Source organism: Orcinus orca, chromosome 7 (genome assembly GCF_937001465.1).
Source record: "Orcinus orca chromosome 7, mOrcOrc1.1, whole genome shotgun sequence".
Lineage (NCBI taxonomy): Eukaryota > Metazoa > Chordata > Mammalia > Artiodactyla > Delphinidae > Orcinus > Orcinus orca.
In genome coordinates, this window is record NC_064565.1 from 112,254,079 (window position 1) to 112,269,099 (window position 15,021).

General features: G+C 36.6%; 1 protein-coding gene across 3 annotated transcripts in view; it reads left to right on the top strand.

The window, feature by feature from the left end:
• Window positions 1–15,021, top strand: part of PSMD1 (proteasome 26S subunit, non-ATPase 1) — a 105,085-nt gene that overhangs the window by 56,369 nt on the left and 33,695 nt on the right. For all 3 annotated transcript variants that reach the window (XM_004262601.4, XM_033425533.2, XM_049712521.1), the window contains one exon: window positions 8,403–8,517. In XM_004262601.4, the coding sequence (XP_004262649.1) occupies window positions 8,403–8,517 (115 nt within the window). The remainder of the gene's footprint in view (window positions 1–8,402; window positions 8,518–15,021) is intronic.

A 15,021-nucleotide genomic window follows, 5' to 3' on the forward strand; every position in this document is an offset into this window, starting at 1 on the left:
AACCTGCTCTGCCTACTTCACAGCAGCATTTGACCCAGTTGATCATTTCCCCTTCCCCTTCCTTAAAATAGTTTCTTTGCTTAGCTTCCACTAGACCACACTGTTGGATTTTCTCCTACCTCATTACTACTCCTGTGTAGTCTCCTTTACTTGTTCTCTTTCATCTCAACCTGTTTAATATTGGGGCTCCTCTGGGACTCATTTCTGGATCTCCTCTCCCTTCACACTTGGTGATCTCAGACACACTTAAGGCTTTGAATACTACCTATATACTGAAACTCCCAAATTTGTATCTCTAGCCTAGGCCTTTCCTTCAAACTCCAGACTGTTACATTCAATTACCTACTCAGTATTTCCCTTAGATGTCTAAAAACATCTCAAACTCAAAATGTCCAAAATTGAACTTTTGCCCTTTCCCTCCAAATCTGTTCTATCTATTGGTTTCTTTATCTCAGTTAAAGGCCGTTGCATTCTTCCAGTCTCTTTTTTTTCACGTCTTACCATCAGGAAATCTTGTTTATTCTACTTCAATATATGTACCAAATTTCAAACTTTTTCCCCCATGTTCATGACTACCACCGAGTCACAGTTATATCTTAACCAGATTTGTGAGATAGCCTCTTAACTCATCTTCTTTCTTCTACCTTTGCCCTCTGGTCTCAGTAGAGCAGCCAAAATTACCATTTTTAAACAAGTCAGATCATATCATTCCTTTGCTTAGAATCCTGACTGCCCTTCACTTCACTCATAGTAAAAACCAAGTTTCCTATAGTCTGGCCCTGTTTTCAACTACTCTTCCCCTCTTCACTACACTCGAACTATTGGCCTCTTTGCCACTCCTCAAACATGCTGGGCGTCATTCCCCCACAGGGCCCTTGCTTGAGCTGTTTCCTCTACCTAATATACTCCTTCTCTGGATAGCCACTTGGCTCACTTCTTCACTGCCTTCTTTTCTTTGCTTAAATATCACCTATCATTGAAGCCTGCCTTGACTACTCTAATGAATACTGCAAAATGCCCCCTTCTCTTGGCTCTTCCAATACGCCTTACCTTGATTTACTTTTTTGGTTCTCCTTAGAGCTTCACCTTTTTACTTACTTTATCATTTATTGTTTATTGTCTTTCTCCTACTAGAATGTAGTCTTTGTCTTTTTTGTTCACTGTTCTCTTTGAGTTTATCCTGCTTGGAGTTTGTTAGGTTTCTAGTCTCTCATCAAAATTTGGGAAGTTTTTGGCTATTATTTCTTCAAGAGTTCTTTCAGCCTTCTCTTTCTCTTCTCCCATTGGGACTCCCATTATGCGTATGTTGGTGTGTTTTGTGTCACCCACAGGTCTCTTAGGCTCTGTTCATTTTGCTTCATTCTTTTTCTGCTCCTCAGATTGGATAATCTCAACTAACCTAACTTCAATTCTCAATTAACCTAACTTAATATTATCAGTTAACCTTATTTGATTCTTTTTTCTGCCTGCTCAATTCTGCTGTTGAACCCCCTCTAGAGAATTTTTCATTTCTTAGTTTGATGATTTGAAGGGCAGGGGGAAACATGCTGATAATTCTGTAACTTTTTGAATGTTACACATTTCTCTAGGTTCAGGAATGCAATCTGAGATTTTTCAGAGCCATGTTTCTTATTATGGTGAAGTAGCAATTTCTTTATATAAATCTTTTCAGTCTACTTTCTTCTCACCTATTTGAGATATTTTCACTCCATTTTGGCAGCACCTGAAAGAAATTAATCTGTTTGGAAACTTACCAAAAGCTTGTCTAAAACTATAATTATTTTTAGTTTTCTGAAGTCCAATAAGATGTTAAAAAAGAAACATTAAAGATTGCACTAAATTTGTAAGGTTTGGGGCAAGATCTGTGTGGTTTTGTTTTCCTTGTGGTACTTTACATGTAGTAGATAGATAATTCAGTAAATACTAAATTGATGGTAAAAAAAAAAACTCATAAAAACGGTAGTAAAAAACTACAAATAGCAGTAGCTTAGGATACAGAGTTTCATAGGACAGAAGTGTTTTTGGGAAATGAAACTGTTTTCTTCTTTTTCAGTTATTTTTGTGATAATATTTTATGTATGTTTTATGTTGTGATGAAAACAAAATTCAAAATGTTAAATATCTCCCCTCTTTTAATGGTACTCACTTTTTAAATTTTTATAAACTAGCCAAGAAATAAAGAGAGCAAGAAATGTTGCTAGAATTCCCACAACATGTAGCTCCATTGTTGAGAACAAATGCAGCTAGCAAATTTGTAATTGTCTGAGTAAATATACTTTTAAATTTAATATATCAAAATGTAAATATGAGGAAAAGCTAAGTCATAGGTAACACATTTTGTGCTAATCAAAGTGTTGAATTCCTTGCTCTCTAACTATCCCCAGCCAATATAACAAAATCCACTATTTTTCCTGTGACTTGAACATTTCTAGACATTTATTTTTCTAAATATGTTCACAGAGACATAGAGATGAACTTGTATTGCTGATCAGGGATTAGTCATTTAAATACTTAGTTTTAAATGTTGATCCAAAGCCATTAAAACAAACTACAGGAATTATTTTGTGACATTATCTTAAAGAGATAAATGTTTACATAGAAAAGCTAACATTCAAGGAGAGTCAGAATTATCTAAAATAACTGAAAAAAAGCCTTATGAATTGTTATTAAAGAGTTAGTGTATTTTCTATTAATTTGCAGGTTCTTTCTCCTTCCCTTGCCTTGCCCCCCTCTTTCTCAGTTGCATCCCTGTGTGTAATATAATGTTTTTTGGTCTTCTATATTTCCTGTAAATTGATAGTTAGATCTAGAGGCTTGGTCACATTCTGGTTCAATTTTTCACTCTTTCTCTTCTCCTTCTCCTCCTTCCCCTCCTCCTTCCTCCCTCTCCTCCTCCTCCTTTTTTATTAAGAAGGGGCTGGCAGTGCACATAAGGTGTAAGGTCTAGTTGTTTCTCTTTTCATGATGTTAGCGTCTTTGATAATGATGCTGTTGTCCATTAATTCATTACCAGTTTCAAGATGGTGATGATATAATTTTATCATTTATTAGCTTAGTTTTAAAAATTAGACATATATACCAACATGTATTATGTATTTGGATAAAGATTAATGTAAGTTTTGCTTTCAGTGAATGTTTGCGTTGCGATCATTGCTTAGAAAAATTCTTTTGTCCTTTTAGAGCTGCCTGTTGAAAAATTAAAATAAACCTAGAATATTATGATTTTATTGTACTCTTGAAGAGGTTGAATGTCTAAGCTAATTAAAGAATTTGTCATTCCTTGTCTTAACAAATTTTCTGAAGAAGGTGTCAGAGTTGGAACTATTATTAGACTGAGAAACATAAAAGAATTTTTTATGTGCTTTTGAGTTTATAGCCCTCACAACCTATATCAGTCTTTTATGGTAATCAACTAGGTAAAGCTCTTTGCGTTAGGCTCCCAGGCAAAGCTCTGTATTTATGTTCGCAGGCAAAATTTTTTTCTAAACCTCATGAAATTGTTAATGCCCTATTCTAAGTATAATACTTTTAACAAGTGGGAGATCATAAAATAAATGAAGTTTTAAGATACGTTTAGGATAAGCTCTTTGTGAGTCACTTTTCCCTGGAATGTCCTGTCCTTGCTGCAGCTGAGGGGCAAGGTAGGTAAAGTGTTCTCTGTGCCATTAGCTCCCTAAAAAGTTGGTGAGGAAATCTGGAGGTCAGAACCCTGTATATAACCAGTTTTCTAGGTTTAATATCCAACTTGTTTTACATTGTTTTGAATGAACTTTTGGGTATGAGTTGCCTTACCTTTCTTAAAAAATAAGAGCCCAAACTACAGCATACTAGTAACCAAATTCCTGGTTCTGGCCCAAAGGCAATTTCTGGTTATGCATTAAGATTTTAGTAATTATAGTATAGTATTCTACTCTACCACACCACTAACTCCCCAGCATAAATAAGGTGGAGCAGATATCATTTTATGCATGAAGCAGTTAAGTCTCAGAGAGACTTAATGATTGCCATTCTATTAATAAATGGCTGCACTAGAATTGGAATCCAGGTTTTTCAAATTCCAAGCCCACGTTCTCTCTACCACAGCATGTTGAAAACGAAAGGGAGAGGAGGAAGAGAGAGATCGTTTAAGGAATCACTGTATTATTTCAAGTGAGAGATGATCAGGGTCTAAAACAAGCAGTGCAAACAGAAACAAGATTTAAAGGTTTCACTTGATTGGGCAGATTAGATGTGGGGAATGAGAGAATAGAATGATTGAAAATGTGAGTTTTCTTGGTGTATAGATGAATAGTCATGACGGAAAGAGAAGCAGTTTAGGGGAGGGGTGCCCTTTATTCCTCTTTCTGTACAGAATTCTGTGTATTGACTGAGGTATTTGTGGACTATTTAGTTAAAGATGTTCAACGGGCACTTCAAAATTCAGGATGCTGCTCAGATTATTTGGAGTCTGTTGGTAGGGAGTACAAGGGACTTAAACAGAGGGAATACTCTTAATTCCTGTGTCATTATGGTAATCCTGTGGCACCTACCTAATGAAAATATAAATTCATAACTCTGCCAAGGGACTACCGTGAGGTTTATGTCCTCACCAAATTCCCGCTGCGATGGACCAAACCCACGTGCTTAGAACAGTGTTTCTGCCTGTATACGTATAGTGCTATATTTTTTCCTTTTCTAGGGAAGATAGATTAGAAAAGACACATATTCTTGAAAGCATTTTGATTAATACAATTTAATATTGAGGTTGTACAAAATATTCAATAAACAGTAGTTAATAGCCAGTATGTTTTTAAAAAAAGGAATTCATATGTGCACTTTATGGTTGGATAATATGGTAGTGACTTGTGCATATGCCCTTGCACAATTCCTGCTCTCTGGAAGGTTGTACAAATAGTAAGTTGGTAAGATGACTGTTAGCTACAAGCCAAGAAATTTTATTGAAACAACAAATCAGAACTTAGTTACCTGTTTCAGTGTTTTACTTTTTAAAGTAGGCCTTCCCTAGCCCTTTATGTGGTCTCCCTACTGGGAACTTCAAAGCACATAAAATTAAAAGACACACAATTAGCCCTTATGAAGTAACTCAGAGGTACTTGTTAACTCTCTCATTTTTGATTATCTAGCTGAGTTAAAAACTTAAGTGAGGAGGGGAACAAGGAAGGGCCTGATATTTTTCCCAGTGATTAACCCTTAGGATTTGAACCTAGTAGGAAATACTTGTTGGTCAAGTCTCTAAATATATATTTAGTTTGGCTCCCTTTGTCTTTTATTAAGTAATAAAAATTATTTTATCTTTAGTACCTAGCACTGTGCCACTAATTTATGGGAAAAAGTACAGAAGACACAGTCTCCATCCTTGCCCCTTGAGACATGTGCAGTCTTGAGTGGTTTTATTTATAATTTGTTATGTGATAAGATGTTTGAGTTTGTCAGAGGATTTGAGTATCAAAGTATGGACAGAACTGGGCTTCCCTGGTGGCCCAGTGGTTATGAATCCACCTGCTAATGCAGGGGACACGTGTTCGAGCCCTGGTCCGGGAAGATCCCACACGCCTCGGCGCAACTAAGCCCATGCACCACAACTACTGAGCCTACGCTCTAGAGCCCGCGAGCCGCAGCTACTGAAGCCTGCACACCTAGAGCCCGTGCTCCGCAACAAGAGAAGCCACCACAATGAGAAGCCCGCGCACCGCAACGAAGAGGTAGCCCCTGCTCGCCGCAACTAGAGAAAGCCCGTGCGCCGTAACTAGAGAAAGCCCGCGTGCAGCAACAAAGACCCAACACAGCCAAAAATAAAATAAATAATAAAAATAAATACATTTAAAAAAAAATTATGGACAGAACTTTTAAGTTCTTAGCCCAATGCAAGTGAAAAATAAAAGTTAAATAATGATGGGACTTAACCTTATGGTGCAGTGGTTAAGAATCTGCCTGCCAATGCAGGGGACACAGGTTTGAGCTCTGGTCCAGGAAGATCCCACATGCTGCGGAGCAACTAAGCCCGTGCACCACAACTGCTGAGCCTGCGCACCTAGAGCCCGTGAGCCACAGCTACTAAGCCTGCACGCCTAGAGCCCATGCTCCACGACAAGAGAAGCCACCGCATTGAGAAGCCCGTGCACTGCAATAAAGAGTAGCCCCCGCTCACCACAACTAGAGAAAGCCTGCACACAGCAACGAAGACCTAATGCAGCCAAAAATTAATTAATTATTTATTTTTAAAAAGTTGAACAATGATGCTGTCAACTACAGTAATTCTCCAGCAACCTCTTTGGTATGATATCACCTTTAAAATTTCATTTTTATTTCATAGGAATATTTCTCATTGATGAAATGTCCTGTAATAATGAACACTGATTTAAAACCTTTGATGATTGATTCATTTTTAAAAGCCATAGAATTGTAAAGTGGAACAGACCTTATGGAACTTTTAGTCCAATTCGTTCTTTTTCCGATGTGAAAAGGGACCCCAAAGTGTATGGTTAATTGAACCTTGTCTAAAATTATCCCAGCTATTTAGAGGCAAAACAGTAACTAGAACATGGGTTTTTTACTTCTTATATAACTTACTGTTATTTACCTCAGTACTCATTAACTGAAAGCATATGTGTATTTGTTCATTTGTTTTTATATTATTCCTGCATGATAGTCAAGAAATATTATCTCTAGTTACAGAAAAGAAAATTTAAGTGATTTGCCTGATGTCATGTACTGAGAAACTAACAAAACTAAGACTAGAACCCAGATCTTCTGTTTCCTAGTACATTGCTTTCTTTATACTGTTCTTCTGTATTGTTGCCACTAGATTGTTTACAGATTTTTCGTACTAGGAGCTAGCTTCATCAAACTGAGAAAGAACATTTTCAAGAAAGAGTGATAGCAGAGTTCTACCTTTTTTTCTTTTTTGAGGTATGGTTGATGTATAATATATGTTTCAGATGTACAACAGTGATTCACAATTTTAAAAGATTATGTTCCATATATAGTTACCATAAAATATTGGCTGTATTTCCTGTGTTGTACAATATACCCTTGTAACTTATTTATATTATACATAATAGTTTGTACTCTTAATCGCCTACCCCTATCTTGCCTCTCCCCCAAAATTCCACCTTTATAGACAGTTTGCATAAACTTGGCTCTACTCCATTTGAAATTTGAATTTACCATTCACTGGAGTTTGAGGCTAGAGGACAATTTCAACATAGAATTATAGATTTAAATTGGTCTGTAGGTAATAACTGCTTTTATTCACAACAGGATACTTTTTTTAAAAAACGTTCTATTGGGCTTCCCTGGTGGCGCAGTGGTTGAGAGTCCGCCTGCTGATGCAGGGGACACAGGTTCGTGCCCCGGTCCGGGAAGATCCCACATGCCGCGGAGCGGCTGGGCCCGTGAGCCATGGCCGCTGAGCCTGCACGTCCGGAGCCTGTGCTCCGCAACGGGAGAGGCCACAGCAGTGAGAGGCCCGCATACCGCAAAAAAAAAGAAAAAGAAAAAAGAAAAAGCATTCTAATGAAACGTAATATATTAATAGTCTCTTTTTAAGTTTTTATTGAAGTGTAGTATACATCTAAAAATATGAACATAATTAGCCTACAGCTTGATGAATTTTCGTAACTGAACACACCTGTGTAACCAGCACCTAGTTCAACATCAGTACCAGCCTTCCAGAAACTCCCCTTACAGTCTCTTCTAGTTACTACACCCAACCTGCTGCCCCCTCAGGAGTGACCACTATAACAGGATAGTCCTTCAAAGATGAGATCAGATACTTCATTTGTCAAGGTTGTCCTCTCTTCTGTATTTGCTGCAAATATGAAGAGGATGAGAAAAGAACAATTTCTCTATTCTTATCAACACAAAAATAATTGCTGAAGACAAAAAAAATCAGAATTTTTTCATACCAAGTCTTATTTAACAATTTAATATTCAATCAGAGTAATACTGGGAGTTTTAAATCTTTTGTGCAGCTTTGGAAACATCTTGGAGTCTCTGTAAGTGACTTTTGTCTTCTGAAACAAGACACAGAGTAAGCAGGAGTTATAAGAATGGACGTAGGGCAGTGTTCCCCGTCCCCATTACCCCACCCCCCCACCCCCCGTAGGGCTGTTCCCCACCCTGGAGAAGACAGAAGGGAATGAGTAATGCTGTGATGCAGAGCTGTGGTTGAGGGATCACTGATATGTTCCTCTTTCTTTTCATATATTCTCTGAATGTTGAAGATAGCTTTCTAATATCAATAATTAGAATTCTGTTGGAGATTTTTAATTCTGTAACTTCTGTGTTAAATATAACTCTGTTGTTTCCCATAACTTTCGAAAAATTGATTAAAATTCTTCCATCTTGATTTAAAATATGTTATCTATAACACTGTCTTCACTTTCTCTGTTTCTTATCAGGACCCCTGAACAGTGCCCCAGTGTCGTTTCATTGTTGTCAGAGAGTTACAATCCTCATGTGCGTTATGGAGCTGCAATGGCCCTGGGCATCTGCTGTGCTGGTACAGGAAACAAGGTAAAGGCCAAAGCCAATGCGGTCAGTTCTTTTCTGGCGCCAGACTGTTTTCTGTAGCCGAAAAGTTTATGTAACAGTTGTAAAAATACAAGTGTGGTGTGATCTGTAAGACTTAACTTGCCTCACAAGTTAAGCTTCCCAGAACTTCCTCACTTAACTATTCTGGATTGCTCAAAGCCGTTTAAGAACAAACCACCACATTACATGGATGGCTCTAATGAAAACAATGCTGTTGAATTTTTTATGAAAGCATTGATTTCTTTAAAAAGAAGAAATAGTATTTTTTTCTTTGAAGAGCTACTCTGGCTTTACATTGTTATTTTACATGTTTAATTTGCATAATAAGTATTGTGGAAATCAAAGTTCTTATTTGAGGCCACCACAGTCAACTCAGTTTGATTTTTTTGTGTGTTTAAGTTTATATTTAACTGCTGTTTGCCTGTTTTCTCAAGAACATAATAGATAACCTGGTATTTGTTAAGCCCACAAAAGTGACAAAATAAAGACTTGGGTTAGGTACATTGATGATTTGAAAACAGTTTGTCATGAGAGTCATAAAGAAATGCACCAATGCTTTAGTAACAAGTATTCTTGATTCACAGCAATAACATAAATCACCACATTTTGCCTTTCATAGAGCACATGAACACACCTTGGCCAGTTCCCCAAAAGGTGCACTTTTCTTTTAATAGCACACAGGCATGTGTGTGTGTGTGTGTGTGTGTGTGTGTGTGTGTGTGTGTGTGTGTGTGAGAGAGAGAGAGAGAGAGAGAGAGGGAAGAAGAACATGATTATATTCCCAGTGTCTTTACATCAGAAAGGAGCCACTTTTTAAAAATCATCTCTTGTCCGAACTAAAGTAAAGCATAATTATTAGTTTATTGATTGATTCCAGGAATTACATTTTAATTTGCTTGACTTTTTCTCTAATAAAGAGTATTAGTATTGGATACAAATAATTTTTTTCTAGTCACATAAAACATTATTAAAGCTAGGAATTAAAATAGGCATTTTCACTATATGTGGCGAGAATTGTATAAAAATTTATAGAGACATGCCCTTCCAATATTCTTATTCTGTCTCCTTACCCTGCTTTATTTTTCTTCATCACCACCTGACATTGTTTTTCTTTTTTCTTTTTTTTTTTTTTTTGCGGTACGCGGGCCTCTCACTGCCGTGACCTCTCCCGTTGCGGAGCACAGGCTCCAGACGTGCAGGCCCAGTGGCCACGGCTCACGGGCCCAGCCGCCCTGCGGCATGTGGGATCCTCCCGGACTGGGGCACGAACCCACGTCCCCTGCATCGGCAGGTGGACTCTCAACCACTGCGCCACCAGGGAAGCCCCACCTGACATATTTTTACACCTATTTATTTATTGTCTGTCTTCTCTCCACTGAAATGTAAGGTCCCTGAGAACAGAATGTTCACTGCTAAAACCTAAAGTCAGACCTGGCACATAGTAGAGTTTCAGTAAATATTTGTCGAATGATGAAGGGAAGATCATTTTAAGGATATGATGATGAACAAGTTGGACGTGGTCTCTGTCCTAACAGTTTTGTTTTTTAAATGTTTTCATTTCTTTTGGAGGAGAATTTCTTACATGAGAATGTATCTTCAGTGTTATTAGAAAAGTCATTGTGTGTATAAAATACAGTTTATAGAAATAGGCCTTCATTTTTTTCTAGGACACATCTGTTCTATAAACAAAGGAAAAATATAGTTGGATGTTTTACTAAGTATTTTCTCCCTCCGGTATTTAGTAGACATTTATGTCAGACCTCATAAGTTAAATGTAAATTAGATTTTTTTCTTTCCAGATTATTCTAAACTTAATATGCTATCTAGGAGCAAATGTTCTTTGAGACACAGTATCTGACAATTTAATTCAATGAATATTCTTCATTACTCATACTAAACAAGTCTGCTTTATTTCTAGATAGTTTGTATGATCTACGTATCAATACCGATCTGTCTGAAACTTGGCACGTTAATTTTGTTTCTTAAAAGCCTGAAACACCTATTTAGTCTAAAATGTATCTTTGAGGTCATATCACATACCTCAAAGGCCAAGTTAGTGTCTTTTAACTTATAAGTTGGAAATTTTCTTATATTTTTATCATGAATACTTCATAAACAATATTGACAATATGAGTAACATTTGCAAAACTTTCTCTTCTAAACAACGGCACTACATTTTTCAGGGAAGTGAGGAAAAGGAATACATTTATATGGTATTTGTATTATTTATTAATCGCTCTGATTTTTCTCTTTTGAATTTTATTTTATTTTTTTATACAGCAGGTTCTTATTAGTTATCTATTTTATACATACTGGTGTATATATGTCAATCCCAATCTCCCAATTCATCACACCACCACCATCCCTCCGCCACTTTCCCCCCTTAGTGTCCATACGTTTCTTCTCTACTTCTATGTCTCCATTTCTGCCCTACAAACTGGTTCATCTGTACCGTTTTTCTAGGTTCCACATATATGTGTTAATATACGATATTTGTTTTTCTTTCTGACTTACTTCACTCTCTATGACAGTCTCTAGGTCCATCCACAAATGACCCAAGTTTTTTCCTTTTTATGGCTGAGTAATATTCCATTGTATATATGTACCACATCTTCTTTATCCATTCGTCTGTTGATGGGCATTTAGGTGGCTTCCATTACCTGGCTATTGTAAATAGTGCTGCAGTGAACATTGGGGTGCATGTGTCTTTTTGAATTATAGTTTTCTCTGGGTAAATGCCCAGTAGTGGGATTGCTGGGTCATATGGTAATTCTATTTTTAGTTTTTTAAGGAACCTCCATACTGTTCTCCATAGTGGCTGTATCAGTTTACATTCCCACCAACAGTGCAAGAGGGTTCACTTTTCTCCACACCCTCTCCAGCATTTGTCGTTTCTAGATTTTCTGATGATTCCATTCTAACTGGTGTGAGGTGATACCTCATTGTAGTTTTGATTTGCATTTGCCTAATAATTAGTGATGTTGAGCAGCTTTTCATGTGCTTCTTGGCCATCTGTATGTCTTCTTTGGAGAAATGTCTGTTTAGGTCTTCTGCCCATTTTTGGATTGGGTTGTTTGTGTTTTTAATATTGAGCTGCATGAGCTGTTTATATATTTTGGAGAGTAATCCTTTTTCCCTTGATTCGTTTGCAAATATTTTCTCCCATTCTGAGGGTTGTCTTTTCGTCGTGTTTGTAGTTTCCTTTGCTTTGCAAAAGCTTTTAAGTTTCATTAGGTCCCATTTGTTTATTTTTGTTTTTATTTCCATTACTCTAAGAGGTAGATCAAAATATCTCTTGCTGTGATTTATGTCAAAGAGTGTTCTTCTATGTTTTCCTCTAAGAGTTTTATGGTGTCTTTCCTTAGATTTAGGTCTCTAATCCATTTTGAGTTTATTTTTGTGTATGGAGTTAGGGAGTGTTCTAATTTCATTCTTTTACATGTAACTGTCCAGTTTCCCCAGCACCACTTACTGAAGAGACTATCTTTTCTCCATTGTGTATCCTTGCCTCCTTTGTCATAGATTAGTTGACCCTAGGTGTGTGGGTTTATCTCTGGGCTTTCTATCCTGTTCCATTGATCTATATTTCTGGTTTTCTACCAGTACCATATTGTCTTGGTTACTGTAGCTCTGTAGTATAGTCTGAAGTCACAGAGTCTGATTCCTCCAGCTCCATTTTTTTCCCTCAAGACTGCTTTGGCTATTTGGGGTCTTCTCTGTCTCCATACAGATTTTTAGACTTTTTTGTTCTAGTTCTGTAAAAAACGCCATTGGTAATTTGATAGGGATTGCATTGAATCTGTAGATTGCTTTAGGTAGTATAGTCATTTTCACAATTTTGATTCCTCTGATCCAAGAACATGGTATATCTCTCCATCTGTTTGTATCATCTTTAATTTCTTTCATCAGTGTCTTAATAGTTTTCTGTATACAGGTCTTTTGTCTCCCTAGGTAGGTTTACTCCTAGGTATTTTATTCTTTTTTTACAGTGGTAAATGGGAGTGTTTCCTAATTTCTCTTTCAGATTTTTCATCATTAGTGTATAGGAATGCAAGAGATTACTGTGCGTTAATTTTGTATCCTTCAGCTTTACCATATTCATTGATTAGCTCTAGTAGTTTTCTGGTAGCATCTTTAGGATTCTCTATATATAGTATCATGTTATCTGCAAACAGTGACAGTTATACTTCTTCTTTTCCAATTTGTATTCCTTTTATTTCTTTTTCTTCTCTGATTGCTGTGGCTAGGACTTCCAAAACTATGTTGAATAATAGTGGCGAGAGTGGACATCCTTGTCTTGTTCCTGATCTTAGAGGAAATGCTTTCAGTTTTTCACCATTAAGAATGATGTTTGCTGTAGGTTTGTCATATATGGTCTTTATTATGTTGAGGTAGGTTCTCTCTGTGCCCACTTTCTGGAGAGTTTTTACCATAAATGGGTGTTGAATTTTGTCATAAGCTTTTTCTGCATCTATTGAGATGATCATATGGTTTTTCTTCTTCAGTTTGTTAATATGGTGTATCACATTGATTGATTTGTGTATATTGAAGAATCTTTGCATCTCCGGAATAAACCCCACTTGATCATGGTGTATGATCCTTTTAATGTGTTGTTGGATTCTGTTTGCTAGTATTTTGTTGAGGATTTTTGCATCTATATTCATCAGTGATATTGGTCTGTAATTTTCTTTTTTTGTTGTATCTTTGTCTGGTTTTGGTATCAGGGTGATGGTGGCCTCATAGAATGAGCTTGGGAGTGTTCTTTGCAATTTTCTGGAAGAGTTTGAGAAGGATGGGTGTTAGCTCTTCTCTACATGTTTGATAGAATTCACCTGTGAAGCGATCTGGTCCTGGACTTTTGTTTGTTGGAAGATTTTTACTCACAGTTTCAATTTCATTACTTGTGATTTGTCTGTTCATATTTTCTGTTTCTTCCTGGTTCAGTCTTGGAAGGTTATACCTTTCTACAAATTTTTCCATTTCTTCCAGGTTGTCCATTTTGTTGGCATAGAGTTGCTTGTAGTAGTCTCTCAGGATGCTTTGTATTTCTGCGGTGTCTTTTGTAACTTCTTCTTTTTCATTTCTAATTTTATTGATTTGAGTCCTCTCCCTCCTTTTCTTGATGAGTCTGGCTAATGGTTTATCAATTTTGTTTATCTTCTCAAAGAACCAGCTTTTAGTTTTATTGATCTTTTCTGTTGTTTTCTTTGTTTCTATTTCATTTATTTTTGCTCTGATCTTTATGATTTCTTTCCTTCTGCTAACTTTGCATTTCGTTTGTTCTTCTTTCTCTAGTTCCTTCAGGTGTAAGGTTAGACTGTTTATTTGAGACTTTTCCTGTTTCTTGAGGTAGGCTTGTATAGCTATAAACTTCCCTCTTAGAACTGCTTTTGCTGCATCCCATAGGTTTTGGATTGTCATATTTGTCTCTAGGTATGTTTTGATTTCCTCTTTGATTTCTTCAGTGATCTCTTGTTTATTTAGTAACGTATTGTTTAGCCTCCATGTGTTTGTGTTTTTTAGGTTTTTTTCCCTGTAATTGATTTCTAATCTCATAGTGTTGAGGTCAGAAAAGTTGCTTGATATGATTTCAGTTTTCTTAAATTTACTGAGGCTTGTTTTGTGACCCAAGATGTGATCTATCCTGGAGAATGTTCTGTGTGCACTTGAGAAGAAAGTGTAATCTGCTGTTTTTGGATGGAATATCATATAAATATCAATTAAATCTATCTGGTCTATTGTGTCATTTAAAGCTTATGTTTCCTTATTAATTTTCTGTCTGGATGATCTGTCCATTGGTGTAAGTGAGGTGTTAAATTCCCCCACTATTATTGTGTTACTGTTGATTTCCTCTTTTATAGCTGTTAGCAGTTGCCTTATGTATTGAGGTGCTCCTGTGTTGGGTGCATATATATTTATAATTGTTATATCTTCTTCTTGGATTGATCCCTTGATAATTATGTAGTGTCCTTCCTTGTCTCTTGTAACACTGTTTATTTTAGAGTCTATTTTCTCTGATATGAATATTGCTACTCCAGCTTTCTTTTGATTTCCATTTGCATGGAATATCTTTTTCCATCCCCTCACTTTCAGTCTGTATGTGTCCCTAGGTCTGAAGTGGGTCTCTTGTAGACAGCATATATATGGGTCTTGTTTTTGTATCCATTCAGAGAGCCTGTATCTTTTGGTTGGAGCTTTTAATCTATTCATGTTTAAGGTAATTATCGATATGTATGTTCCTATTACCATTTTCTCAATTGTTTTGGGTTTGTTTTTGTAGGTCCTTTTCTTCTCTTGTGTTTCCCACTTAAAGAAGTTCCTTTAGCGTTTGTTGTAGAGCTGGTTTGGTGCTGCTGTATTCTTTTAGCTTCTGCTTGTCTTTAAACTGTTGATTTCTCCATTGAATCTGAATGAGATCCTTGCTGGGTAAAGTAATCTTGGTTGTAGGTTCTTCCCTTTCATCACTTGAAATATATCATGCCACTC